The sequence below is a fragment of the Pelodiscus sinensis genome, chromosome 15 (genome assembly GCF_052426305.1).
Source record: "Pelodiscus sinensis isolate ZL-2025 chromosome 15, ASM5242630v1, whole genome shotgun sequence".
Classification (NCBI taxonomy): domain Eukaryota; kingdom Metazoa; phylum Chordata; order Testudines; family Trionychidae; genus Pelodiscus; species Pelodiscus sinensis.
The window spans coordinates 7078400-7105735 of record NC_143066.1 but is presented as its reverse complement, the minus strand read 5'-3'; the positions used below and the strand labels follow the sequence as shown (position 1 = coordinate 7105735).

General features: G+C 47.8%; 1 protein-coding gene across 1 annotated transcript in view; it reads left to right on the top strand.

Moving 5' to 3' along the window:
- Positions 1–5684: 5684 nt before the first annotated feature.
- The window catches only part of GSG1L (GSG1 like), an 81613-nt gene continuing 59961 nt past the window's right edge, over positions 5685–27336 (top strand). Inside the window, exon 1 of the mRNA XM_089782243.1 lies at positions 5685–6999. Within this exon, the coding sequence (XP_089638369.1) occupies positions 6699–6999 (301 nt within the window). The 5' untranslated portion in view covers positions 5685–6698. The remainder of the gene's footprint in view (positions 7000–27336) is intronic.

Here is a 27336-nt window from a genome sequence, read left to right as displayed (position 1 = left end):
CCTGAGAAGCAACTAATCAACTTTTTTCTAGTCTATCTATAGAAAGACAGCAAGCTGTTTCTGCTTTTCTTTGCATTGGTGTACTTTAGATTTGCTGTAGTATAAAGGAGAGCAAATTTTGGCCCAGATTAGTTAAAATACTGTTGCACGATATGTGGGGATGCTTTCAGCCAAGCCACATTGCACGAGTGTGAAACAGCAGCGCACTCAGCCAAGACAAGGGAAGAGTTCTTATGGTGGAGACCCGAGACATGGCATCCAGTGGATGCCTGGGGATGGGTGTGGAGGGTGACTAAGCCAGGACCATTGAATGCTTTGTAGCAGTCACCATATGTCTTTAAAACCTTTCCTCACTCAGCTTTCGTGGATCCACCCTCGCCTGGGGCTCCTCCTAGCTCTCTTGATGCTACTAAAGTGTTTTATTGGATAGGTCATTCTCCAGCCAACTTTCCCAGGGGCCCCACAGAACTCACGTCATTGGCCGTCTTCTTTTCTCTGTCTGCCCCTCATCCCTAAGCAATCTTATTTGCCTGCACAACCTCAACTATAATTTTGCATTGATTCAAAAATCTCTCTCTGTACTTGGGACATGGCTCCTTCCACCCAAACCGGCATTGCTGGCTTTTTCTGACACCTCTTTGTGGCTGTCCAGCCATCCCCTTAAGCTCAGCATTTGCAAAACTGAGCTCTTGATCTTTTCTCATCAGCCTTCTCTCTTTCCCCTTCATCTATCACAATGGAACCTGCCTCACCTTGAGTTACATACAGATCTATGATTGGACACTACCGCCTATCCCCTCTCTCTAGCCACATATTCAGATAGTATTAAAATCTTGCAACCTCTTTCCACAAAAATCGGGGAATTTGTACCCTCTGGAGGTCCCTCACAAAAAGAACGAACCACGTCATAATTGCACAGTCATTGCTACATGCAAAAAACTTTGCAAAGCATTACGGGCAGTCAACATTTAAAGGTGAGAGAGGCAATGTGAGAATTCTTGTAGCTTTGATTACAGAGAAGTATGAGGACAAATGGCAACAGCAGATGTATGGACATTGGCTTGGTGGGGAGTATTGTTTGGGTCTGTGCTTTGTGTGAACAGGTAAGGTTTCCAGTCAAAACTTTCCTGGAAAGTTTTTACCTGTGTGGGTAGGGAGTAGGTGAGGTGGAGGGGCCTTTTAAATCTCCTCACACAAAAGTCTTACTCCCTTCCCCAATAAGGATGTTTTTATACTCCTCCCTGATACTGGGTTTTTTTTTTTTTTTACTCCTCATCGATAACAGGATTTTTTATTCAACTTCCCAAAATAGGGGGTTTTGCGCCTTCCCTGACATAAAGGGATTTTTATTCCCCCATGTAATAGACCTTTTAAAAAAAAAAACATGAGAAATGCGAGGTTTCTTTAATATATATTTAAACATATTTTAAAAAAATACCTCAAATAACTCCACTTTTAAACCTCTTTCTCCCCCTCCTGTGTGTGTGTGTGTGTGTGTGTGTGTGTTTGTGTAAATAATAAAAATTCCATTTTCTCTAAGCTGAAAACAGCTATGAGCAAAACTGAGTGGGTTTTGGAAAACACTAAACAAAACAATAGGGAAAGATCCTTTGGAGACATTTTAGAAACCTTTAATAGAAGCAGAAAAAAACAACAAGAAAAAAAAAACAATGGTGAAAGAAGATTTTGTTACTTTAAAAATGTATTGGTTAAGAAGGGAAGTAAAAGCAACAATACAATTAAAAATGAAAACAATATATCACAAACAAAGGGGAGGCTAAAGAGAAACAAATGGTGCATAACATCTATAGACAATAAGGTTAGAACAACAAAAAGAATCTTGAAATGTATCAGGAACAAATCAGATGCCAGTCACAGAATCCGATAGGGATAGTAAAACTATAAATAATGCAGAAAAAAACAGAAGTGTTAAATGAATAGTTCAGGTCTGTATTTGAAAAGAAGTCTCATGGTGCGTTCCTATCTGACAGTATAATTATTATTTCAGCAGTAACCGAGGAAGATGTTAATAGCAACTGCTGGCACGAAACATTTTAAAATCTGCAGGCCTGGGGAACTCACAAAATATAAAATGAGGGGACCGAGAAGTTTTATGAGCCACTGATTTGCCATTTAACCCATTTTTGAGATATCAGAGAAGTACAAGTACTAGATAAAAAACTCATCTTGGGCCAAGATTTTAAAAAGGTAAACAGGATGCATTGGATAAGGATAGGCCAGTGAGGTTGACATCAGTCCTGGACCAAGTCATGGAGAGGTAGTAGAGACTGGTGGCATAATTAATATGAATCAACATTGTTTTCTGGATAGACTTGTAAACAGATCTTGGGTAAAATGTTAAAGGTGCAGAAGGGCTAAACTTCTAAAGAAATGTATGCACCTTTAGATGTCTAGTGGGGTTTTCAAAAGCTCCTAGACACCTACCAGTGGGAAGTTAGTCCAAATGCATAAAGGTGGTCAGTCGCTAAAGCCCCAGGTTTAGGCTCCACTGTGATCCATTCATCACTGCTGCTTAATCCTAATTATGCTTAACGCCTACTTTTTTTGCACTAAAAGTTCCAGATGGTGATGCAGTGTTGGCAGGGGAAGGCTGGCCCAGCCCCACCCCTTCTGCCCAAGGCTCCGCCCCTTCTGGGAGAACAGAACCGGCCTCACCCCACTTTGCCTAAGGGCCCAGCAAGTCTATCGACAGCCCTGAAAATGAGGCGGCAGTGAACATGCCCAGAGGCAAAACCTCTGGGACTCCAGTAGCAATTTAAAGAGCTACTACTGCTGCAGCAATGGCCAGGAGCCCCGGGCCCTTTTAAATCACCAGGCCCCCACCGTTGCTGCAGCTCGCTTTGCCCCCCTCTGTTGATGGGCCTGCTCATTCTAAGCATCCATGATATAAGCCTCAGTGTACAATCTAAACGAGTGAGCAGCGGTGTGACCCCATAACCTTGGGTGACTTATGATGCCTTGCTGGAATTCTCACCTTGGCTACTCAAAACCAGCTTTCCAACATGCAAACCACAACTTGAGTGTCTGTGTGTAACTGCAGCCTGCCAGCCACAAGTGGTTTACACTCTGGCTCTCACCAGCCATGGTCATACTGCAGGGTGACCTCAGCACACCTCCTGTCTTAGATTCCCCCCTGGAAATGTGTGTTCTGCAGTGCCCAGCCTTTTCCTGGCAATACAAATTTTATGAAGTGTCTTATTTCCTTAATAGAAAGAATACGCACACAACCCCGAATTGAGTGTCTCAAATACTTCCATTTAAACAGAAATATAGTTACAGAAAAACAATAAATCGCTACTGGTTCCTAACTCACCTTTGCTTTGAATTTAACATGCCTTCAGCAGTTTACTGACCAAACTTCTTATCTCAGGACCCCTTCTCCCAGTATCCAACAAATGCTTCCTTGGTTGTTTCAGATACCGTCAATATGAAGGAAAGCAAGGGGGTGGGGCTTTAGGGTGTTTGTCCCTCTTTTTTATAGTCCCCCTCTTGAAAAAATATTTCCAGGTAGATAACAAAAGACAGAGAATCCATAGGGAAAGATGTTCCCTGCTTCTTTTTTCTCACCTGTTTCCCTTCCTGATTGATGACTCTATTTACTGCTTAAATGCAAATGAAGTAGAGCACACGTTCCTTTGCTAAGGACAAACCTGTTTGCCAACTCCGTTTGGAACAAGTATAAACACCATACAGTGGAAACTTAACTTCACATACAATGTAGCCACACATATTTTATAAGGATCATGGTGATCAGCAAATTATGAGTTTTCAATACCGTACAATGCATACTTTCTACAAAGATTATTTCAACAGTGTGTAGGATGTGAACACAGGGATACATTCTGTCACAGAGGTTTACCTGAAATTCCCTTTAGGAAACTGCTTCTCATATCATGTTCACTGTACACAGTAAGGGTACATCTACACAGCAGCGTTATTTAGCAATACCTGACGTATAGTGCGTGTCTACGCTATAAGCCTTTATTTTGAAATAATTTCGAGCTGGAAGACTCCTTACTCCGACTCCAGTAACCCTGTGCTCTTCCTTCGACTTCCTGCTGGGTAGACAGCGCCAAAAACTGAATTAAGCTATTTCGACTTACACTACGGTAATTGACATAGCTCTAGTTGAGTAGCTTAATTCGACTTTTGCCTGCTTTGTAGACGTGCCTTAAGTGAGCTTCAAAGTTACACCTGCAAAATTATCTCTATTTAGAGTTGGGTTATTTACAAGCTAAAAGCACTTTATAAATCACCTAAGACCTAACCCATCAGTTCATACCAGTTCCTTACCTTGCTATTCTGTACTTGTCCTTATCTCTTATTTACGACATTCAAAACCAGTTGGGTGAAGAAGGACATCCCAGCATGTGCTAAGATAAACACAGTATCCATGTATCCTTTTTTTGACAGGTTTCCTATGTTTTAACGGCAAAGCTGACTTTGGCTTTGCAAAGTGTTGTGAGATATGGACATGGGTGAACAGAATTGTGGAAAGTGCATAATACATTCCCCTTAGCATAATTTCCTAGCACAACAGATATGATGTATATCATTAATACTCTGAGCATAATACTTATTGAGGTGATGGGTATATTACACTGTGATGGGGTGTATCAACCCCGCACTGGGCCTGAAGGGGTTAACCTGGCTCACCTGGCTGAGGAAGCCCCGCCCCACTGCCCTGCTGGGCATGCTCCAGCTGGAGGCTGGCTATAAAGGCCTGTGGAGCTGCTCACTCAGGACTGACTGCGGCAGGGGAAGGAGGTGCCACAAGAACTCCAGGGGAGGAAGCACCAATGGACCATGTCACGGTGGCCAGTCTGTGAGGGATTTCAGGGGAAGTCCCCAGACCGGAGCAAAGGGACGGAGAGGACAACTGATAAGAGATTAGTAGGAAGCAGCCTGGGAGCTCGGCATGTTGTGGTGGGATTCTCTGCTGAGTTAACATTGGACCACTCCACTGCTGATAGGGCCCTGGACTGGGATCCAGTGGAGAGGGAGGGCCTGGGTCTCCCTACGCCCTTCTCACCTACCCCATATGGGGTTCTACATCTATTGCTCTGCCACTGGCTACTAGGCCATGCTACCCTAACCTCAGGAGGAAGTATCCTGACTCCTTGGCCACTACTCTGGACTACTAATACCACAGGGGGATTACAGTGACTCCTTTGGCCATTGGGTCGCACTGCCACGTGAGAGGCATGGTAATGGACTTTGGCTGTTAGGCCACACTACGCTGAGAGAGAGGTGTGTAGAATTGGACTCAAGACTGTCAGTCTGAGAGCAAGGGGTCGCGTATGCTGCAGAGGGCCCATTGCTGCCCTCACGGGGCAGGACAAGGTGTCTGCTGCTGCTGCTTTTCTGGCGGTAGCACTGGCCAGCTTTAAAATGGTCACGTTCAGCTATTATTTTGGTATGGCCCCCAACATTTCTCTGTGCTACAATAAGGCACAAAATGTTGTGAAATGGAGAGAGTTGGTCAAAACTTTTCCAAACAAAAGGCTTGTGTTGAATTTGTGATGTCATACAAGTTGCATCACATTGGGCAGGCACGGCCCTAAAGTGCTCCCAGATGCTCCCTAAAAAAGATCCGAGCCCCTGTGGTTGGTGCAAATTCCGCTGTTCAAAAAGTGATGCTTATCGGATAAGGGCACAAAAACAGTCCCATGCAACTCAGGTGACCAACCACACAGCTGGGCTTGGAATTCTGCCGGTCAGATTCTCACAACAGTGCTCACACAGACAAGCAGGCTGTTTGCCTGAATAATTCTGAATAAAAGATTCAGAGACACAGCGAACAGGCAGACAGTGGTGGCCAATGCATCATTCCTTGTGAGCTGCTCTCCTCCATTGGCTCTTGTGGGACTATTTTTTTAATTAATAGTGACATTTTAGTACTTCGTCACCTTTGGGCCTAATTTTCCTTTCACGCAGCTGTAAATTGAGAGCAGCTCGGCTGAAGTCAGAGGAGTTACAGTCCTGTGACCTAACAGGCGGATCAGCCCCCTAACTTGTTCCTTACTCAAGACAAAACATAAAGTCCGCACTCATACTGAATTCACCTTCCTGCTGGGTAAATATTCACGCACAGGTGCAGAAAATGGGCTCCTCCGCTTGGAATAATTATTAATTTTGAAAATCAAATGAGGTCTCCTCCCCCTCCTCCTCCATTCCGTTCAGCTGTCAGCATGATGCAGTGGCAGCCGGAGATTCACAAACGACTTTGGTGGCATGCAGAAGCAGCCACTGCTGTCTGGCTCCTGCTTGATTTCGGAGTCAAGTACAATGTAGTCCCACAGCCTGCAGGTGTCTCCCCCTGGAGAAGGCTGCCTAGCCCCTGAGCATCATGTGTATTACGCTGGCAGATGTTCACTTGCTCTTGATGCTGTCTCAGAGACAGACCTTCTCTGAGCCTTTCAGCACTCTTAGCCACAACACACACAACAATACAGCTACATTTCTGCTGGCGGCAGCTGCTCCCGGAACACACCGAGTCGGGATTTCAAACCAAGAGGAAAATGGGAGGCTGGCTGCAGCATTTCCTTCGCAACAGATTGGAAGAAGCGGAGACTTTCAGTGACTGGAAAACAAGATTCTGAATTGCGACAGGCTTTGAACTTCCCAGCCAAAACCCACCTTTGATTTCTGTTCTCCGCAGGAGGAGGCGGGTTACCATGAAGACCAACCGAAGATGCAGAGCCCTTCTAGCAGTGAGTCTGAACCTGATGGCTCTCCTCTTCTCCACCACAGCCTTTATCACAACCCACTGGTGTGAAGGGACTCAGCGGGTCCCCAAGCCAAACTGTGGGAAAGACAAGAAGACAAACTGCCTCAACTACAGCGGGAACGAGACGGCCAATGAGACAAACCAGAATGTGGTGCACTACAGCTGGGAGACGGGGGACGACCGCTTTCTCTTCCGGTATTTCCACACCGGGATCTGGTACTCCTGTGAGGAAAATATCAATGCTGCGGGTAAGTGGCAATATTGTCTCCTTTCAGCTTGCCTTGCTTTCTGTTTGATTCAGCAGTGTCAGGAATGATTAGAGGAGCTTATTCGGAACGGTGCGCGCTCTGCAGAGGAAAGCCTGGGAATTTTAGCCACAGGACAGAGGGGAAACAACCTGTTCAGAGCAAGGAGGCGGATTTGCTTGTTTTGTCTGCTCATCAGGCAGAGAGTAGGGGGCTGTGAGATCCACTGAAACTCAAATATGTGCTAGAAAGCCTTGGCCCGGCTGCTTGCTTGCTTCCCGAGGCCAGTCAGAACCTTCCCTTCGTGAGTCACACCAACAAATCAGACACAAGACAAGATCCTGTTAACGGCTGCAGAGGTTCTGGGATTCAGTTACCCAATCCCAGTCATCCCCTTAACTATCCTGAAAACACTGCCCTGGATTGCAGGGGGAGGGGAGAGCTCAGGGTCCCATATCGGCCGGTAGCCCTAGTCTGTTTCCAGTAGCACTTACTGTGACAAAACCCCTGGTTATGTCACGGGCTAAGCAAAGTCCCGCGGAGGGAATGCCGGTGAACACACAGGTCTGAGTGACAGGAGACTGGTTCTAGTCCCAACTCAGGCACTTGTGTCTGCTCCTTGGGCAAATCACTTCACCTCTTTGTGATTCAGTTTGTCTGTCTGTAAAATGGGAGCAACAGTATTTACCAACCTCGCCAGTAAAACACTCTTGGAGGGAAGGTCTTATAGAAAAGCAAACAGGGACAGATGAAAGCACTACAGGCCCACGCCTATGGCCCCTGCTTCCCAGGCTGTGTTATGTGGAATCTGAGCTTTAATTTTGAAAATGTTTCCTCGTCCATTCAAAACAAAGCGTGAATATTTGACCCAGGTGTCCCTGAGGCAGTAATAGCTTCAGGGAGCCTCCAGCAGAGGCAGGAGCAGCAGCTGCTACCGCCAGGGAAGAAGCTGCCTGTCCTGCACTCTCTAGGTGAAAGCAGGTATGTGGCTCCCATCATTTCTGGCAGAAATGGAGGGGCCCACTGTTACCGATTCAGCATCTTCAGGGGTGGCGTCTGAGAGAGCTGCATGTGCCTATGGGCCCCCCATCATCTTTATCTAGCCCTGAATGCAAACTGATTCAATGCTATGAGGAGGAGCGGTCACAGAAGATGTTTTGGGATTGTGTCCCAGTGTGCTGGTCACGCCACTGACTCCTGCTTGCTTGCTCTCAGGTGTCCTCCCCCCCCGCCCCCCCCAGCCTGTCCTGCTGGGCCAGAGCCTCTGGTCTCCTCCAAACAAGGCACAGGGTTGGGCTTACTGCCCCCTCAATGCAGAGCAATGCTGATCCTGAACCATTTCAGCTTGGGGAGGATGCAGTTCTAGGGTATATCTCCCAGGATACCAACCCCCAAAGGGGATAAATCCATCTTTCTTCAAAGCAAAATGGAAAAGGATTTGCCAGATCAGAGAGGGTGGAATTGCAGACTGTGCTAACGCAAGGATTCTCTGGGCAGGATAAGGAAAGGGATTAGCAGGTGTGGTAGAAGAGGCCCAATACTCTAAACATCGGGGCTGTCTTGGCCGGGAGCTGGATTATGTCACAAGGTCTGCACTCTCCCAAAGCACTGCTGGGTTACTGCTGACTGGCTGGCCAGGACAGGGAGTGTTGCTTTTTGAGGCGGTACGTTAAGAATTAGTCAATCAGTCATGCTCATTGGGCCATCTTGCTCACATGAACTTCTGACTTGGGATCATCCTCTAGGGCAGCAGTAGGCAACCTGTAGCTTGCAGGCCACCCAGTGGGGTTCCATCTGCGGCCCGTGGACCCCTTGTCTGCCTCCCTGCCCCATGCACCTCTCGTGCACTGGAGCCCTGCAATACCTCCTCCTCCCCCTCGACCTGCAGCTTGTGCACCTCTTTTCTGCCCCCTTCCCTCACACCTTTTGCGCACTGGGGCACTGGAGCCCTGCAATTCGTACTCCCCCCAGCACTTTTGGAGCACCATGAACCCACTGATTTGTGCTCCGTGCCTGTTCCTCTCCCTTCCTCCCTCCCTCCCAGAACTGGAATGTTGTGAATCAGCTGTTTGCAGCTGTTCAAGCTCTGGGACGGCAGGGGAGGAGTGAGGATGGAGCGCGAATCAGCAGATGCATGGAGCTCCGAAAGTGCTGGGAGCAAGGGGGGAGAGGAGGAATTGTGGGGCTCCAGTGTGCAAGAGGCGAGAGGGAAGGGGGCAGAGAAGGGGTGTACAGGCTGCAGGTGGAACTCCAGTGGGTCACGGGCTGCAGGTTGCCCACCACTGGAATCATGTGGCCCATTGAGAGGAAGGAGGGCCACTCATAGTCTTGGTTGCCCATCGCTGCTCTAGGGCCTGCTTGGGGTTGAATGAACGCAAAGGCCAGACCATAAAAGTGCATGGAAGAAGAGAACATTACAGGAAAAAGGGCATTTTTCTCACCGATGTTGAAAGATCAGGGTCTAGCCAGAGCAGAATGGCACTCAGACCACTGAGTTTGTTACTTGCCTAGCCAGGCTCAGCTCATTACTGTGTGTGCTCCCGATTGCTTGGATGTCTCTTCGCCATGTGAATTCAGCCCAGTTCACATGTCACGGTAAGTCAACAGTAGAAGGGAAGCCTGCCTGTGCCCTTCATTACGAGCTGTGCTCAGGGGACAAAGCCATGCAAGAGGAGATCACATTTAAAGCTAAATTAAAGGCTGCCTCCATGGCAGTCAGGTGCAGGACAGGCCTAGTGCAGCCTTGAGCCCTCAGCTGGCCTGACAGACTTGAAAGCGCCCGGCAGTCAGGCAGGCTCATCGTGGGCAGGGCCACATACATGCCGGCTAGTAATTGGGAGCATCTTCGGAGGCTGCACGTGGTTACTTCGTGCAGTGAGTGTGAGAAGCACCAGGTAGTGAAATCACCCAATTCCCTCAGGCCTTCTGCCTCTGAATGCCGTACCCAGGGAGGATGCCTCAGAGCACAGCCACTGGCTCACCACCATACCCCTTGTCTTCCTTGCCCCCACTGTCTGTAATACATAGCCACAGGGCAAACTACGTACAGAGAATGACTTAGGTGTTGCATTGCAGCACCTCACTTTTAGGGGCCCAGACATCCTATCCAACGCCTAGGCAGAGCTAGGCCCCTAAGAAAGGGACTCTCAGAAGCCAGAATGCTGCACAGTCATGTAAGCTAGTCAGCAGCAGACACTTAGCAGAGGGAGGTGGTCTGAGCCCTCACAAGGACTGAGGTGACCAAGTGCTGGCTGGAAGGTGGCCCTCTCTTAAAAACAACAATGGTCTTGTTGCACCTGAGAGACTAACCACAAATATAGATAGATGGTAACATGAGCTTCTGTGGGCACAACCCACTTCTTCTGATGACAGATATCTGAAGAATTGGGTTGTGCCCATGAAAGCTCATGATACTATCTATATATTTTTGCACATTCAAAAGTTTCAGTTGGTCTCTGAGGAAGCGGGTCTGGCCCACGAAAGCTCATCATTTAATAAACCATCTTGTTAGTCTTTAAAGTGCTACATAGTCCTGCATTTTGCTTCAGCTACCCCAAACTAACACGGCTACATTTCTATCACTTGGTCTCTCAGGCTGTGTCTAGACTACATGCCTCTGTCGGCAGAGGCATGTAGATTAGGGTTGTAGGCAAAGGTAAATGAAGCCGCGATTTAAATGATCGCGGCTTCATTTACATTTACATGGCTGCCGCGCTGAGCCGACAAACAGCTGATCAGCTGTTTGTCGGCTCGCCGCTAGTCTGGGCGTTCCCCCTGTCGACATTAAAGCCCTTTGTCAGCAGCCCCGTTATTCCTCGTGGAATGAGGTTTACCGGGGCTGCCGACAAAGGGCTTTGATGTCGACAGGGGGAACGTCCAGACTAGCGGCGAGCGGGGGAACGTCCAGACTGATCAGCTGTTTGTTGGCTCAGCGCGGCAGCCATGTAAATGTAAATGAAGCCGCGATCATTTAAATCGCGGCTTCATTTACCTTTGCTGAATAAACAAATCTACATGCCTCTGCCGACAGAGGCATGTAGTGTAGACGTACCCCCAAGCGCTACAGGACCATTGTTATGTTTAAAGTTTTTTAAGTTACAGACTAACACAGCTACCCCTCTAAGACTCTTCACTTGTGATTCTCAGCCATGAATCCTCCTCCAGTGAGGTGTTTTAAGGTGCTTCTTGTGAGAACAGCAGCAGCCGATGCCAAACTCCACGCAAAAACATGGGGACAGCTGGTCTCCCTTTTGCCACATCACTATTTACACCTTTTCCAAGATCCTTTACGAATAAGTTCAACAGCACTGGTTCCAATACACACCCCTGGTTTACCCTCTATTTATTCCTACTCTTTCCCCCCTATCTTTTCAGTGGAGTACATGGCAATGTTTTCCTGATCATCTAACGATCCTTCAATTGACATGTAAGACTTGAATGACCAGCCTTTTTTATCTTAATCACTCTGTCTCCCTCTGTTTATAAACAAACTCCTTGCCTCAAAGAGCAGCACAAGATCTACCTCTGGGGTTAGGGCATGTGCTTTAAGCAGATCTCAAGTGCAAAATACAGGGGTTCTAACTCGGGGGGGGGGGCTACAGACCCCTTAGATTCTCCTAAATGGCACCCCATCCAGAAAGCATCAGCCTGCTAGTTCTTGGTGAAGATTTTTTTGGGGTTTACTCTAGCTCAGACAGTGTTTCTTAAATCAGCACAATTGGTAGTAACCAATCCACAGTATATTAATTCACCCGGAACCACATCCATATGCCATAAGCCATTCTTCAATCAGCTGTAGACACAATCAATTTCTAGGCCTGTACCCAACACAAAAATACAGTCTTAGAAGCGATTGTCATAGACTAGGGTTGAGGGTGAGCAATTATATCAAGGAACAAAGAAAACTAAACAAGAATTCTTATTACATAGGAGATCAGTAATTACGTTGTCAGTATTTCTTATACATTTACACTGCAGGTCCCTCACTTGTGAGTACAGATGCTGTACATCAGTGTTTCTCAACCAGTGGTATGAGTACCTTCATGGGTACTCGAGAGAAGTCTGGGGGGTATATCAATTTGGAGAAAACTGAATTTTTAAATTTTATAGCACTTTATTATTTTTGTACTTTTTACACCCCAAAATTTCATCACCCGCCCGGCTACGATTAAATTGTTTAAACAAATGTGTTGCAATGGTAGAAAAAATGTTGTGTGTCTGAAAACCATAGGTACTAGGGGTATTTATTTTTTTTAAAGGGGGTACTTATCTTTTTTTTTAAACCTTTATAAAAAAAAGGTTGAGAAACACTGCTATACAGCACTTCCAAGAGTATGGTCCCTGCATTTGAATGGTATGGAATAAAGGACAAGTTTAAAATATCAAACAAATGGATTATAGTTATTGTATTAAATCTCTCGGAGGCCTATTTGCTGGACATGCAAAAGAGAGCGTGCTAATAGCACTAGTGAGTTAAAATGTAGAATCTGGTTACCGGAGGCCTCTCTAAAGAACACAGACTCAACAAGCTGAAGCTTCAGTTAATTATATTCCATGATAGGAGTCGGAGTACCATCACTTTATCCCCTCTTACCCATGAAACAGGGAAGAATCCTTTCCTCGTGACTGATCCAGAAATCACTCTCCTGACTGGATCCTGCAGCTCAGTCCCCTTTGCTCTATCCTGGCCTAGGGGAGAGGCTGTCTGCAGGGCTCAGTAAGTTTTAGGGTCTCACAAGGTGATCCATTGGAGGAAGGCACCCCCCTTTATTTTCTATTGGACACTAGCCGGCTGGGTGCTCAGATTTCCGCTCTCTTGGTTTCTCTGTGAATTCCATCGATATTCAGTAGGGGGTGTCGCTATATAACATCCTTTCGGTCCTTTTCTTACGGGAGGGTTTTTATGTTGGGTTCATTTCAGTATGAGCTTGGACTATTAATTGGAATTCCCTAAGTTATATCCTGAGTGGGGGCCTAGACCATTCCTTTCCCATTCTTGTGCCCTGCCATCCCATCATTTCTAGAGTGTAACCATTTACAAATAAAACAAGCAACGTCCTTTAGCCTTCCTCTAACCCTCGTGGGCACAGTCTGGTTTTTTTTTTTTTTGCACTTCACATCTTCTGGAGCTTATCATGGGATTGGAGACTTTATACTGTCAGAATAAACCAGGTTAGTCACGCAGAGAGATGTGCATCTGAGTCATAAGGCAAACAAGCGTATCGCTTGAGGTGAAGGCAGTGTGGGTTGGGTTTCTTGCAGGAACAGACAGTTTGCTCCGGTTGACCTTCAGTTTTCTGGGACTCGTAGCTAGTTATTTCTAGATGGTTTAAACTTATGCTTCTGCACTCACCCCTGGTTTGTAATACTTGGCAGCTAGCTGGTGAGACCGAAGGATGTGCTCCTGCAAATCATGGGAGGTTCTCTTTAACAGTGACTTGTTACAGACTTTGTTAATCATTGGAGCTTTTCTTTCCTGGTAATTGTGCATTTTAACTTTAGCTTAATTAATGCTCTCCAGCTGAGAGGCCCTACTTGTTGGGACAGGCCTACTGGCTCTCCCTGTCACTCTTGCGGGGTGGGGGGGAAGGAAAGGGGATGGATGCAAACTACAGAACCTAGGAGTGAACACTTTAGCCAGCAGAGTCTCTGTCTCCTGCTCAGATAAGTTAACCCTCCCTCAGCTTTCCCTTGGCCACAGGGGCAGCACATGGAGACCCGCAGGGCCACAGGAATATGCTGACAACAGTAGCTAGCCACAGGAAGCTGCTCTAGCCCCAGTGCACTGCCAGCAGGGACCCCCCAGCCATTTAAAATCATCCAGGGACATCAGGCAGGCCAGGGGATGCACCACAGCAAGCACATGGGAGCAGCAGGTGTGGTTGGGCCCAGGCCAGAAATATCCCTGGTCCCCAGGCACCATAGGCCCATAGAACTCACCAGCTAGGAGCTTGCCCCCCTTTCTGGGTTTGTTAGCCTCTAAATCCAGCCACACAGGGACTAGCAACAGCCCCATACTCTGAGGCCAGCTACTTGGGTTGATACAGGCCCTGTGTGTTCCTGCACAGGTGAGCATCCTTAATAAGCTGCCTCCCGCTTAAATATCCCCTGCTTGCAGCCTAATTAGTTGATTGGATCCATCTGAGCTAAGTCCAGGCTTGCTGGGCCACTGTGGAGGGTGGACCTCATCACACAGTACAAAGCGCACCACACAACTGGGTCACAGTGAAATCAGCGATCAGAGATGTAGTCCCGCTGGGAGCTTAGCCCATAAGAGAGTATGGGGGCTGGAAATACAACACCCATCAGACAATGCACATTCTCAACCAACCCTACAATCTTTGATGTCAAATTAGTTGGTTAAAAAAGGCAAAACTAAGAAAATGGTTTTCACAGCCAGCATCAGCCACCCTTTGTAGCTTTTGTCTGTTAAAGTTCCAGGCTTTTTTACTTCTGAATTAATAAAACCAACCAGTGTGGATGTTCTTGTATTCTGACACAGCTCCTAGTCCCCATCGCCTTTGAGGTTTCTTTAGCTCAGACTAATTTGTGGCCAATTTGTTTAGGGTTTGCTTTTTTCTCTGCAAACTCTAGCAGCGTCTCCCTTTCTTGCAGCATATTTCTTTGGGAATGTGCATTGACAGTTCACAACCCCAGAGACTGTTTTCATTTTACAAGGTGAAATCTGTATTTGATGCATATGCCACGGCATCTTTTTGGATGAAACGGTGGGCAGCTGTGCAGAGAGGCTGCGCTGTGCCTGCTGCTGTCTGCCAGCCTTGCAGCGGATGCAAAATTCTCCTGCTGCCAACAACTCGGATCATCATGCCATGGCAACTGCCTTTTCCACAGCGAAGCCCTCCGTTTGGGAGCATCTTTCACGTGGCATTTTGTGAGCAAACGCCTCCACAGATTGATCTCCGATCATGACTAATTCAAATGTGCCACAAATCCCATTTTTTCTGAGGCCCGCCTAGATGGTTCCATAGTTCCATACGTCTAATACCGGCCTCTGTGGCTGAGTGCCCTGCAAAACACCAGCCTCAGATCTTGCCCCATGCCTGGAGCAGGAAGAGGGAAGGTTGGGGTGACCAAGCAGCAAGTGTGAAAAATCAGGATGGGAGTGGAATAGGCGCCTGTATAAAACAAGCCCCCAAATATCGGGACTGTCCCTAAAATATTGGGACATCTGGTCACGACCAGGAGGCGCTGGCACTGCATGTTCCTGAGATACCCTCCCTCTAAGACGGGACTGAACGGAGAGAATGACAGAGCGAGCACCCTTGACAGCGGGACCCCAGGCACTGAATGTCACTGTAACCCGACTCCAAGGCCTGGGCGTGCGCCTGTTCCTCTGGCGGTGGGGTCCGGTTTTTCACTCTCCTAGCAGAGGTGTGGTGGGATCATGCCCACTCCTCATGTCCAGAATGCCTGGCCCTGCTGGAAGGGCCCACTGGTGATGGGGGGAGGGGGGGGAGGCACCAGTCATGTGATTCCCGCAGCCCGGGAAAGGGTCAGGGCGACCCCCTTCAACCTCATGCCCCACCTCTCCCACCCTTGCTTCACCACTGCCCCGCCTCTTCCCCCAACCCAGGTGGCCCAGAGGACTAGTGGGACTGGGAGTCCAGCGTGGCAGCAGGCGTCTGCTCCCCCCACACTCACCAGCTGCAGTGGGGCAAGTGGAGAAACGTGGCCCCAGCCCACTCTGCTTCCTCCCGTGAGTGCAGGGTATTCCCACCCTGAGCGACATGGCGGGGAGAGCAGAGTGAACTGGGGGCGCCTTGCTCCACTTCCCCTGCCACTGCCAGTGAGTGTGGGGGGCCAACCCCCTGCTGCAGGCACCAGATCCCCCTGCCCCATAAGTCTCCCTGCTGGCTGGCACTGAAGGCGACCAGGGGGCACGTGACCCCCACAGAAATCAATTTCTCCATCCATACACGGCAATTTCCGCATTCTCAGATCCACCCCCACTGCGTCTGGGAAGGGATGGCCTGTTATCCCAACCCACTCTTCACCAAGCCCACGCTCATTACGTTCCCTGCCGCACGCTGGCCAGAGCTACCCTTGCTAGCCGCCATTCTGCCTGGGACAGAGGCAGTAAGGAGGCGTCGCTAACTCAGACGAAGGCATTGTCATTTCAGCTCTGTCTCTGTCAGTGATGACTGGAGAACTCTGCTGGTCGAGAAAGAGAGAGAAACTTTTTTTAGGCAGTGCTCTGCCGCCGAGAGGAGAGCACCCTTCACCACAGACCAGGAGGTCCAGTCCCAGGTCTTCTACTGACATTTCAGTGGCGTTCGCAGCCCTCAGTATGAACCAAGGACTCGTACCTTTTGCATGTGTGAGGCAGGGCTGGCCTTCCCATGAGGCGAACTGAGGCAGCCGCCTCAGGTGCCAGACTGTGTGTGTGTGGGGGGGGGGAGCACTAGGATCCAGAGTGTAGAAGAGTGTGTCTGCTGCTGGTGCATATGTAGGTAGCAGAGCAGTACCATGAGAGGAATAGAACAGGAAGAAGGCAGCATTGAGACCTTTCAAAGTTTTGGCCCAAGTGAGGGGGAATGATGGCGTCATTTGAGCTCCGTGCCTCAGGTGCCAAAATGTTGTGGGCAGGCCCGGGTGGGAGGGTAATGGTCATTCACCCATTTCCCTGAGAAGTCAGCACCCGCACAAGGTCATTTCCGGCTGAGCTGAGAACAGAACCCTGGGTTCTAAAAAACCTCTCCTGGCACCCTGTCTAAGAAATGACACACTCTGTCACCCACGCTGACACAGTGTGGGTCTGCGTCGCCCTCTACTGGCTAGTCCGCATGTAGCGGCTTGACTCTGCTACTACTGCGCTAACACTGCCCAGTTTTTAATTGCTGAAAGTTGCAGAGCGAAAATCCCACTCGTCTCCTAGCTGCACCTTCAGCAACCTCTTAGCCACAGCATTGACCTGGGAGCTCAGTGTTCAGCCAGTTTCCACTGACTCCGAAGCAGGGGTGAGAGGAACTTCAGTTTCTTACAGGTACTGTCACAGGGCAGGGTGCGGGGGCTGCCATGCAACAGTGCCTGTGAGAAATTTAAGTGTGGGGTGGAGTGTGTGTGTGTGGAGGGATTTCAAGTCAGGCGGTTGAGGTGTGTAGTGGGGGAGGTGCCAGAATTAGGGTTGCGGTGGAGGAGGGGCTCAGGGCAGGTCAAGCGGGGAGGGGGCTTCAGCATGGGCTTCTGGGCTGAGGCAGGCAGCAAACAAAATGCAGTCTATATAATGGATAAGCAAAATATGGCCCGCAGGCTGGATCCAGCTCACCACACCACTGGATCCATCCTGCTAGCAGCCCGCAGCCCAGTGGGAGCCTCAGACAGGCTCCTTCCCTGCCACACCCCTGCATGCTGCTCAAAGTGGTATGCTGCATGGGTCCACGCTACTCCACTGAATCCCAGCTCAGGGTCCTAACAGCAGCAGGGTGAGGCAGCTAAGGTGAGAGGGGTGGGGTGGGTCTGGCTTTACCCAACTGGGGGGGATGTGTAGCACCCCCTCGCTCTCCAGTCCGGAGGGTGGCCACTCTGCCTTGCTACAAAAATGCAACAACAGTCCCAGGCAAACAAGGAAGGATAACTGGGTGAAATTCATCATGCAGCTGAGGGTCAGCGAAGACATCATGTTATTTGTTCATCTCTTTATGATGATGCTCTACATACAAATGTGATCTCATTTAAGTTATATAAGCAAATGGTGTTTATGCTCCTTTTTTGGTAGATTTTTAGCGAGTTCTATTGTTTTTAAAAAGTATTTCCCATTGGTTTTAAATTTTGTTGAATATTTCCATGTTATTTTTTGTATTGGAGGGTGAATAAAAGCATCTCACTTACCTTCTCTAGCCCTTTCCATATTCAGCAAACCTCGATCACGTCTCCTCTTACTCAGTTCCTCCTTAACAGTCCATCTATATTAACGCCGCTTCATACAGAAGTCTATCCACGCCTCTAATCATCTGCATTGCCCATCTCTGGAGGTCTTTGGTTTCTGGTGTCTATTCTGGATGAGGTGAATGGCATTGACAATAAAATGCTATTTGTGCTATTATTTTCCATCCATTTTCTTTACGCGTTGGCCATTACTGCATGCAGCAGAGGATTTCTAAACCATCTGTGGTGCAACCCAACTCTTTTTCCCACAGAGGTTTTAGAATCCAGTGAGGAGGATGAGATGTTAAAATTACTCCTGTCCATCACGCTGCCTGTTCACCGGGCCTGGTCAGGTCTCTCCAGGATCCAGTTTTGAAAGGTTGCTGTTCTCAAAAATGTAAACTGAAGCTGTGTTAGGGAAGGGCGGCTTCTTTAGGGTGGTGTAGGTTGCCAGCAGTGTTCCACTTCACAAGTAGCACCAGCCATTCTTTTCCCAGCCCTCCAACTACTCTCTTCCTGTTTAGCTGCTACTTGGCCATCCGTTTGTCTTGGTGCAGTGGTGTTGTGGGCACAGCAGCCCTATGCATGGTCATGCCAGCCAAACCTGCTGGTGCTTCAGCAGCTGGTGTTCTCCACGCCCACCTGCTGAGCACCCCATGTGGAGCTCCAGGACCTGATTGTTAAGACGTGGGTAGGAAAGGGAGGGGGCAGTGCCCTGTCAATGTGACTCATGGAGCAAGCGGTGAGGCAGATGATAGTGACACATGCCTAGCAAAGACCTGCAGTGGGGGAGAATGGTGATCTCCAAGGCTCCTTACTGGCCGTTTTCTCCCCTTTCTTCTGCTCTATGAAAAGTTTTCTTCCTAAAGGTTAAGAGAGGACTTGAACACAATGTGTAAGCACCTGCCTTGGCAGAAGACAGCAGAGGGTTCTCCAGTCCAGCAAAGGCACTACAAGATCTGCTGGCTGGGAGTGGGAGCTAGACACATTCAGGCTAGAAAGAAGGTGAGGGTGAGGGTGATAACCGTAGAATAGGGTCCCTGGGGATGCGGCACACTCTCCATCACTTGAACTCTTTATGGTGTGATTGGGTATCGCTCTAAAAGACCTGCTCTAGTCCAGTCAGAAGTTATGCAGTTGATGCTGGAATCACTGTTTTCAGGCCCAAATTGTGGAGGAAGTCACACGGGATGAGGGTGATGGCCCCTTCTGGCCTTAGTCTATTAACATCTTGGCTTAAGCTGTTCTGCTATCACTGAGCACTGTTGGCTCTTCCCACAGGTATGTTGGTATGTGCCAGTTGGGCCAGGAGGCATGTGAACTGAATTATTATTTATTCCAGTACAGCCTAAGAATGGGGTGCTCCTGTGCTCAGTAGAGTAGTGACAGTCTCTACAGTGAACTTTTTACAGAATAAACAGACCACCCAGACACCAGCTAGGGGACAGGAAAACAAGATATTGGCACAAAAGGCTGGAGTTTTAATTAGGGCTGCTTGAATAGCGAATTAGTTCAGGCAGCTGATATGAAATCAATCCCTAGAGTCTATCTCCAGCATTATATCCATGAGTAGTCAAAGGCAATTAAGCTCTTCCCAGAGTTCAGATCTGCTGGTTACAAACAGGAGGCTGTTGACAAAGCAAGGGACTCATTCAACTGCTGGATAAAACAAAGTGTGATTGAAAGAGGGAGAGGGTCACAAAGATGGACTTGACTCATTCCAGCTGGAAAGCCTGGCAGATCTCTTGCTGGAGATTCCAGCCTCTTTTCACAAATGCTGCCATATCCTAGCCAATGGCTATTGCCCATAGACCCAATCTGGATACGTGTTTTAGCCCTGCAGTTCAAACGGAGGTTACAGAGGGGTGCCAGGCTCGGAGCGCATCAGATGAAGAACTGGACTGAATCTTATGAAAACAGGAAAGGCTTCAGATCTGGATTAGAGCTATATGGAGTTCCTACTATACCTTGGGCCAACAGGGGCTTGTTTTCATTCCTCAACAGTGTTTCCAGAACAACCACATCCCCCAAAATCCAGCACAATGCAAAGGTCATAGCCATCTGAAACCAGGAAGATCCCAAGAGCTAGTGATCCATCTCGGCTTTGTGCCAAGTATAAGCTTACAAAGAGACCTATTCTGATGGGCATCAATGGGGTTATCAAGCCACAACTGTTCTTTGTTCAGACAAGGATGCTGAACGCTAGATCACGTTATTCCCCTAACAGAAGGCATTGAAGATGCCTCTGAAGGGACAAGCAAGTTGGCAGGCTCTAGTGCATCGATCAGCTGAATGTGAGGCTGTCAGGCAGGTGCGGTTGATTGCCAAGTTGTCACATGCTATTCTCTGTAAATCCCTGATGCCGTTCACCATGGAAACGACAACAAGTTTGAGTTCCTTCTTGCAAGCTAGAGACAGTCAGCTGGCTTAGACATCTCTGTAAGGGTTGCCTACAAGGATCAAGTCTAGAGTCTCTCCTTTTCAGCATCTAGACTTACAAGCTTCTAACAACTAAAGCCAAGCATGTACATGTGGCTGGGATCGGTCTCTCTGATGTGGAGAACAATCTACCAACATTGAAGAGACATTCTCAGGACGTGAATGCTCTGGCCACACCTTCATCAATGGAGATTTATTCCGAGTTTGACTGTGGTCACAAACTTCCATCTGAACAATTGCCTGGCCAATCAACCCCTTACAATTTGTGTTGAAGGTTGTCCACTCCCTTTTCAGCCAGTGTGTCACTTCACTTTCTAGAAAATCACCGCTCTGGCAGTTGATCTTCTGGAGTTTGATTTAGTGGGTCTAGTAATGACCTGCTAAATTGAATGCTAAGGGGCGCCCCCCCATCGATACTGGAACACCTACTCCTCATGAGGAGTAAGGGAAGTCTACAGGAGCGTTTTCTCCCATCAACCTCCCACTGCGAGGACGGCACTGAAGCTCAGCTTAAGGTACGTCAACTCCAGCTATGTGCTTTACGCAGTGGGAATTGCGTGCCTTAAGCCGACTTTTGGCTGTGGTGTGGGCCTGGTCTTATTTAGAATGTGGCCCAGTCTACAACACTTAAACTCTCACTGCTGTGAGATAGAAACTAGCAGGAACCTTGTGGAGAACAGAAGCAAATGTTCTATCAACCTTCTTCCTAGCACTGGTGTTTGTTCCAGCAGAATATTGTGTAGCTGCTGCCCTACCTCCCCCTCTGCTGGACACAGGTTTCCTGGGAGCACTGTGGGGAAGACAGAGCTCTGTTATGTTACCATTCAGCAGCCCTAACCAACGCCCTGGTGCCAAAGCCCTTCAGACACACCTCTCTTTGAACGGTGGTGACAGTACAAGGGGCACTTGCCAGAAATGCAGATGTTGGTGGCTGGTTTTGGCAGTGAGTCTAAGAAGGTATGGGCCTCTGGCTTGCTGAAACATGGCATGGCAGACACCCATCATGGCTACAAGAACAAACCGGCACCGGGTCTTCTGATCAGGGATTGGCCGAGCCCAGCATAGTGTGTACAGACGTCTGGAGAGGCTGAGTTGATGTTGATGAACTCAGCAGATGCTAATGTGTAGTGATCACCTACAGCGCATGTTCTATTCCACCTTGGTTTGCAGAGGATGGTTTGAATCCACCATGCAATTAAGGCAGCTGTTTAGCTCTTCCCAGCTCTGTAACTTTCCTAATGCTGCCCATGGCAGCTGCTGTTTAAATCCTCTGCGATTTCTGCTTTCTGCAAGGCCAGCGGAGAGGATAAGGGAGCTGCTGCTCATTTTAAATCTCCCAGTTCAGGAAAGCTCTGAAAAGAGTGTTGCTAGCATGGCAGCCCTTCACCTGGTAAGCTGCACCCATTCAAACAAAGTGTGCTTTTATATAGCCAAATGCAGCACTACACCTCTCTACCTCCATGCTATAAGCAAGGCATGTGATTGCCTGGCTCGTGCACACATACTTGTGCTAGTGCTGAGCTAGTGGGAGTATAAAAAGCCGTGTAGCTGTAGCAGCATGGGTAGTAGCAGCAGAGACATGTCTGTGTTGTGCCAAGAACAAACCAGCCTAAACTTGGTAGGTATACCCTCGGTCCAGGTCAGCTGTGCCTCCATTCCCACTACCTGTGCACTACTCTTTTTAAAATCTTTCTTCCAGTCCTCTTAGAACTTTTCCCATATTACAAGTTTTATTTAAAAACAACAATCAATCCACAAAGGCCCTTGGCCAATTCTTTTACATCTCTTGGCTGCAAGATACAAAAAACGGAATCCGAAAACTTTCAATAGTTGTGGTTTCACATCCTCAGACACTGTGCGGATGGAAATATTTCATTATTGTATGATGTGAGTACTTCATCCAGCTTCTTTCCAAGCATGAGATGGAAATATTTATTGAACACTTTCCTGCGTCTGTACTGACAGCTTCATGGAATTGGGAAGTATAGCTATTTCTTGCAAAAATTTCAAAGGAGGATTTTTTTTCCACTTTGTTTAAAAATTTCCATAAAAGTGTTGGTGCTTTTATCACAAACTGAAAACCAAACACTTGATAGTTTTCAAACTTGAAAACTGTTTTTTTCATTTCAGTTTTTAAAACCAAATCAATATAATTTCTTAATAGAATCATGCAAAATGTCAATGAAAATAGAAAGTTTTCTGTGGAGGTTTCTGTTTTATCAAAAATTTAATTAAAAAAAACCTTAAGTAAAAAAGTTTTCATGAGCTTTACAATTTTACCATCTCAGTCTAGTAATGGACATATACTATTGATTGGATTCCTTGTTTCTGTCAATTTTTAAAAATTCCTTTGTGTTCTTAACTTGCTTCAGCATGGTTTTTTTTACAGACATCATTAGCATCCCTTATCAAATGTCTGCATTTCTTCACTTCTATTAATTGTTATCAGCATCTTTCTTGTCTATTTGTTATATTCTTTCATTTAATTATTTGCTGCTTTACCTTCTCTTCTAAGGGAAGGATTTTAAAAAACTGATTTACTTTTATTTTGTGATTATGGCTCTTTCGACATCTAATAAAACATTCTTAAACATCACTAATCATCATTTACATTTTTCTTTTTAAGTTTCTTCTCCTAGTTATCGTGACCCTTTAAACCCCAAAGATGCCTGTAACTCATCCTAGCTGTTTCTGTATATTTTCCAAGTATCCCTTTTCTATCTCTTCATTAACAAGTATTTTACCACGTTTTCCTTTCTTCATAATTCTTGAACCTTGTTTTCTCTCTCTCATTCAGGATAGTTTTAGAAAGTAAATATCAATAAATCAGCGCACTAGCAGTATAATAACACTTTGTTATGCTAGCACAACTGGCATTCTGATGCTTTGCATTCTTGTCAGAATCCTAGGATGCTGAAAGAGTTAACATTTTATAATGGTGTGTGTAGCTAATTAGTTACCATTAATAAACCCCTCTGTAATTTTGGGGTCTCTGCAGCGTTTTGCTGTTTTTCTTCTATTAATTGCATTTTTGGTCTCACCTTTATGGCAAAAGCAGTCAACATTGCAAGAAAATGACTCAAAACCTTCACTCTGTTCCTTTCAGCTGCCTGCATGTTAATTACATAATGTTAGGCTGAAATGGGCTCTTCTGTATTACCTAAGACAGGCATGCCAGCTCCGTGATCACTAACTAGTCATGCTATTGGTCCCCTCAGGGCACATCTCGTTCAACGAGGCAGTTACATTGGTTTGGTGGGTGGGCGTTTTGGAGGAGTGAAATCATTTTATAATCTCTGTGGCTGCTCAAAGGAGGAAGGTCAAACATCCACCTTCCAGCCCTGAGTTAAGCTTCCCTTTCAGAAACAACATGCCTATTAGAGCGGCTGTGATAGCAAAATGGGGAATCTGTTGCAGAGGGAATTTCAGCTACCGTGATAAATGAATGTGACAGGCACTAGACAAGCAGAATCCCGCATCCAATGGCAGCGTGTGAGACGCTAACAAAACTGCAATGGCAGCAGCCTGCTTTTGTGTAACAATGGGTGATGGGGGCTTGGGCCTGGGTTTCTCATATCCAATGTGCATGCAGGTAAATAAGGCAGGCTGGGGGCCCGTTCCCTGGGCCCCTGGGCCTCTTACACTGGTGCTGGATTTAAGGCTGAAGACCAACACCATGTATTGCACTTGGAAACAAAGGAGAAGCTTGAGCAGATCCTGGAAAAAGGTGTAAAATGTGTTCCAGGCAGCATTCCCCACTAGTTAGACCCCAAAGATCTGTCTGTGGGTTAGTTCCATGGTGATTATCCATTGCTGAAGCCACACAGCTGTGGGCACCTGGAGTTCTGTCTGCATCCAAAAGACATTCAACCTCTGGCGCAGCTGACAAGGGGGAAAGAGACTGTTGCCCATCTCTGCTTCCTTGGTACACTGCAGCAGACAGCCTTTCAGATCCAGCCCTGGAGCAGATCTGTTTGATGTCAGCTGTTTGATGTCAGCTAGCAGCTCCAGGCTATGATACAGGTCTGCACTGATGGTGTGGTGTTAGAACCTCCTCATGAGCCCAGTCACAGTACATACACAATTTTGAAAGGGGACTTGTAGCCCTGGTCTATACTAGGGGTACGTCTAGACTACAGTCAGTTCTGTTGACAAAGCAAGCCGCTTTTTCGACAGAGAGGCTAGACGCGCTCTTTTGAAAAAGCACAGTGTGGATGCAATAGCGCCTTTTTTCAACATAACTCTGTCGAAAAAAGGCGTTATTCCTCGTAGAATGAGGTTTACTGCCGTCGACAAAACTGCCGCGTTCTGTCGACTCACTGTCGACAGAACTCAGCGGTAGTATAGACGCAGGTATAGTTTTGTCGACAAAAGTCCACTTTTGTTGACAAAACCCTGTCGTCTAGACACATCCTAGGGCTCTATTTTGAAGTAACCTCCCTTTGGTTGAATTTATAAGCGTAGCATCCACACGACCAAGCCTATTATTTTTAAATAACAGGCTGCTTAATTCGAAATCTGCATTTCTGTTTTTCATCTGAAGTAATGCTAATTCCAAAATAGCAATTCTGATATAGCAGTAGTGTGGATGCTCCGGTGCCGCTATTTTGAATTAACTACTCCCCAGAGACATTCGAATTAATTACTCCCCAGTGTTTCCTGGGCGCTAAGTCCAAGTAGTGTGTCCACATTAACGGAGCCTGCCTCGGACTAATTTTGGGGGTCGTGGCCACGCTAGTTTGATTTTGTTCAATCGGGAGTTATTAAATTGAATTTATTAATTTTGAAATTGCTTCCTAGTGTAGACATGGCCTTATAGTTCTAAGCTTTGGCAAGGGTGTCTAACTTAGACCCTGGTATTCAAGAAATTGAGTCACTGTGGATAGATCTCTGAAAAAAACCTGCTCAGTCTGTAGCAGCAGTCAAAAAAGCTAACAGAATGTCAGGAACAATTAGGGAAGGGATAGATAAGACAGAATATCATAATGCCGCTCTATATAAATACATGGTCCACCAACCTCTTGAATACTGTGTGCAGTTCTGTTCACCCTGTCTCAAAAAAGGTATTAGAATTGGAAAAAGTACAAAAAAGGGCACCAAAAATAAATAGGAGTATGAACAGCTTCTGTGTGAGGAGAGATGAAAAAAACGGGGAGTCTTCAACTTTGAAAAGAGATGGCTAAGGGGGATGAACTAGAGGTCTAGGAAATTGTGACTAGTATGGAGAAAGTGAATAACGAAGTGTTATTTACTCCTTCGCATAACACAAGACCCAGGGTCACCCAATGAAACTGGTAGGCAGCATATTTAAAACAAACAGGAGGACATATTTCTTCACACAATATGCAGCAACCTGTGGAACTCCTTGTCAGGGGATGTCACAAAGGTTAAAAATATAATGGGTTTAAAATAAAAATAGATAAGTTCATGGAGGATAGGCCCAGCACTAGCTATTAGCTAAACTGAACAGAGATGCAACCCCGTACTCTGGAACTCGGATTACCAGAAGATGGGTGTGGATTCATTGACTGGTGATTCTGTTCATTCCCTCTGAAGCACCTGGCATTGGTCATTGGGAGCATATTGGGTGAGATCAGGGGTGGGTAATTTTTTTTGTGGTGGGGATGACAGAAAAATCAGTCAGGAGCCACAAAGAAGTGAGAAGCGAAAAACCCAACTTTCACTGACCTGCCTCCCAAGTGAGAAGCGGAAAGAGAAAACCCTCACAGATATGCCCCCCCCCCCCACTGAGAAGCAGGGAAACAAAAACACTTCTCTCAAGTGCCATCCTGGGGGGGAGGGAATAGGATAGGCGATGAGGCTCAGGGCTTACCCCTAGGGCTAGATTAACTCTTCTGGGGGGTCAGGTGCTAATAGATTTTGTGAGGGCCCCCTAGGATCTGGTGTGGGGCCAAAAACGAGAGGTTCAGTGTGTGGGAAGGGGCTGCCAGAGAGCTGGCTGCGGGTAGGGATTTGGGGTCTGGATGGGAGGACGGGTGCAGGAGTGAACTGGGGGCATGATATCTGGGCGGGAGGTAGGCTCAGGAGCAGTGTGGAGGGGAGGGTGCACGGTCTGGATGGGTGGGAGGGAGGGTGCAAGCTGGGGGTGGGGGGGTCTGCACAGGAGGTGGGGTGTAGGAGTAGGGGTCTGGGTGGGAGGGGACAGGGGGGGATTGGGCATCTACCTGGCACAGCTCCCGGGGGGCATAGGTGACTCTGTGTGGCTTAATTCGAAATCTGAACTCCTGTGTCTGTATTGCTCTTGGGGGTGGGAGTGGGGGGCAGTGATCTCAGCGCTGTGCCTGGGCCGGGGGAGACCAGGAGATCTGGCCCAGCAGGACAGGGCGATGAGAAGCCCCAGAGAGCAAGGAGACGAGTGTCAGTGGCTTTGTCAGCACTCCTAAGGGTCTTCTGTGACCGCCCCCCCCCCCCCCGTCATACATCCCTCCACTGGCTTCCCCGTTCTCTGCCGTGTGGAACCCTCACTGCTGGCTTTGTGCTTTTCAGCACAGCCATCTTGAGCTACCCCCACCTCCCACCTCTCCTGTGCTGTGGAACCGCCCCTCCATTCTGCAAAGGAAGCCAGTTTGGAGTGCTCCTTTCTTGCCACTTCCTCCCACCCAGCTCCCGGGGCATGAGCTGAGCTCCCAGCCTACAGAGCCTCCTCCCTGCTCCTTCCGACCCCTCCTCTGCCGTGCTGGCTACAAAGCTTTCCGCCATGGCGAGGCCAGGCCACGTGTGTGCTGCCATTGCTGCTGGTCACTGGGACTGCGACTGTCTGGCTGGGCCCTTGTCCTCCTCGGTCTGAGCCCGTCTCTTGTCCTTTTCCTACATCGCGACTAAGCTGTGTGCACCCAAGGGGCTGCTGGTCCCTGACCGGGATGCTAGGCATTACCCCCACACGGCTCGTGCTGCCACTACTAGCACAATTGAGACACTAGGTCGGGCAGACGCTCGGGCCGACCTACTCAGCCGAGCTGGGGGGAGGGGGCGGTGCAGGGGGCGTGGTTTCAACAG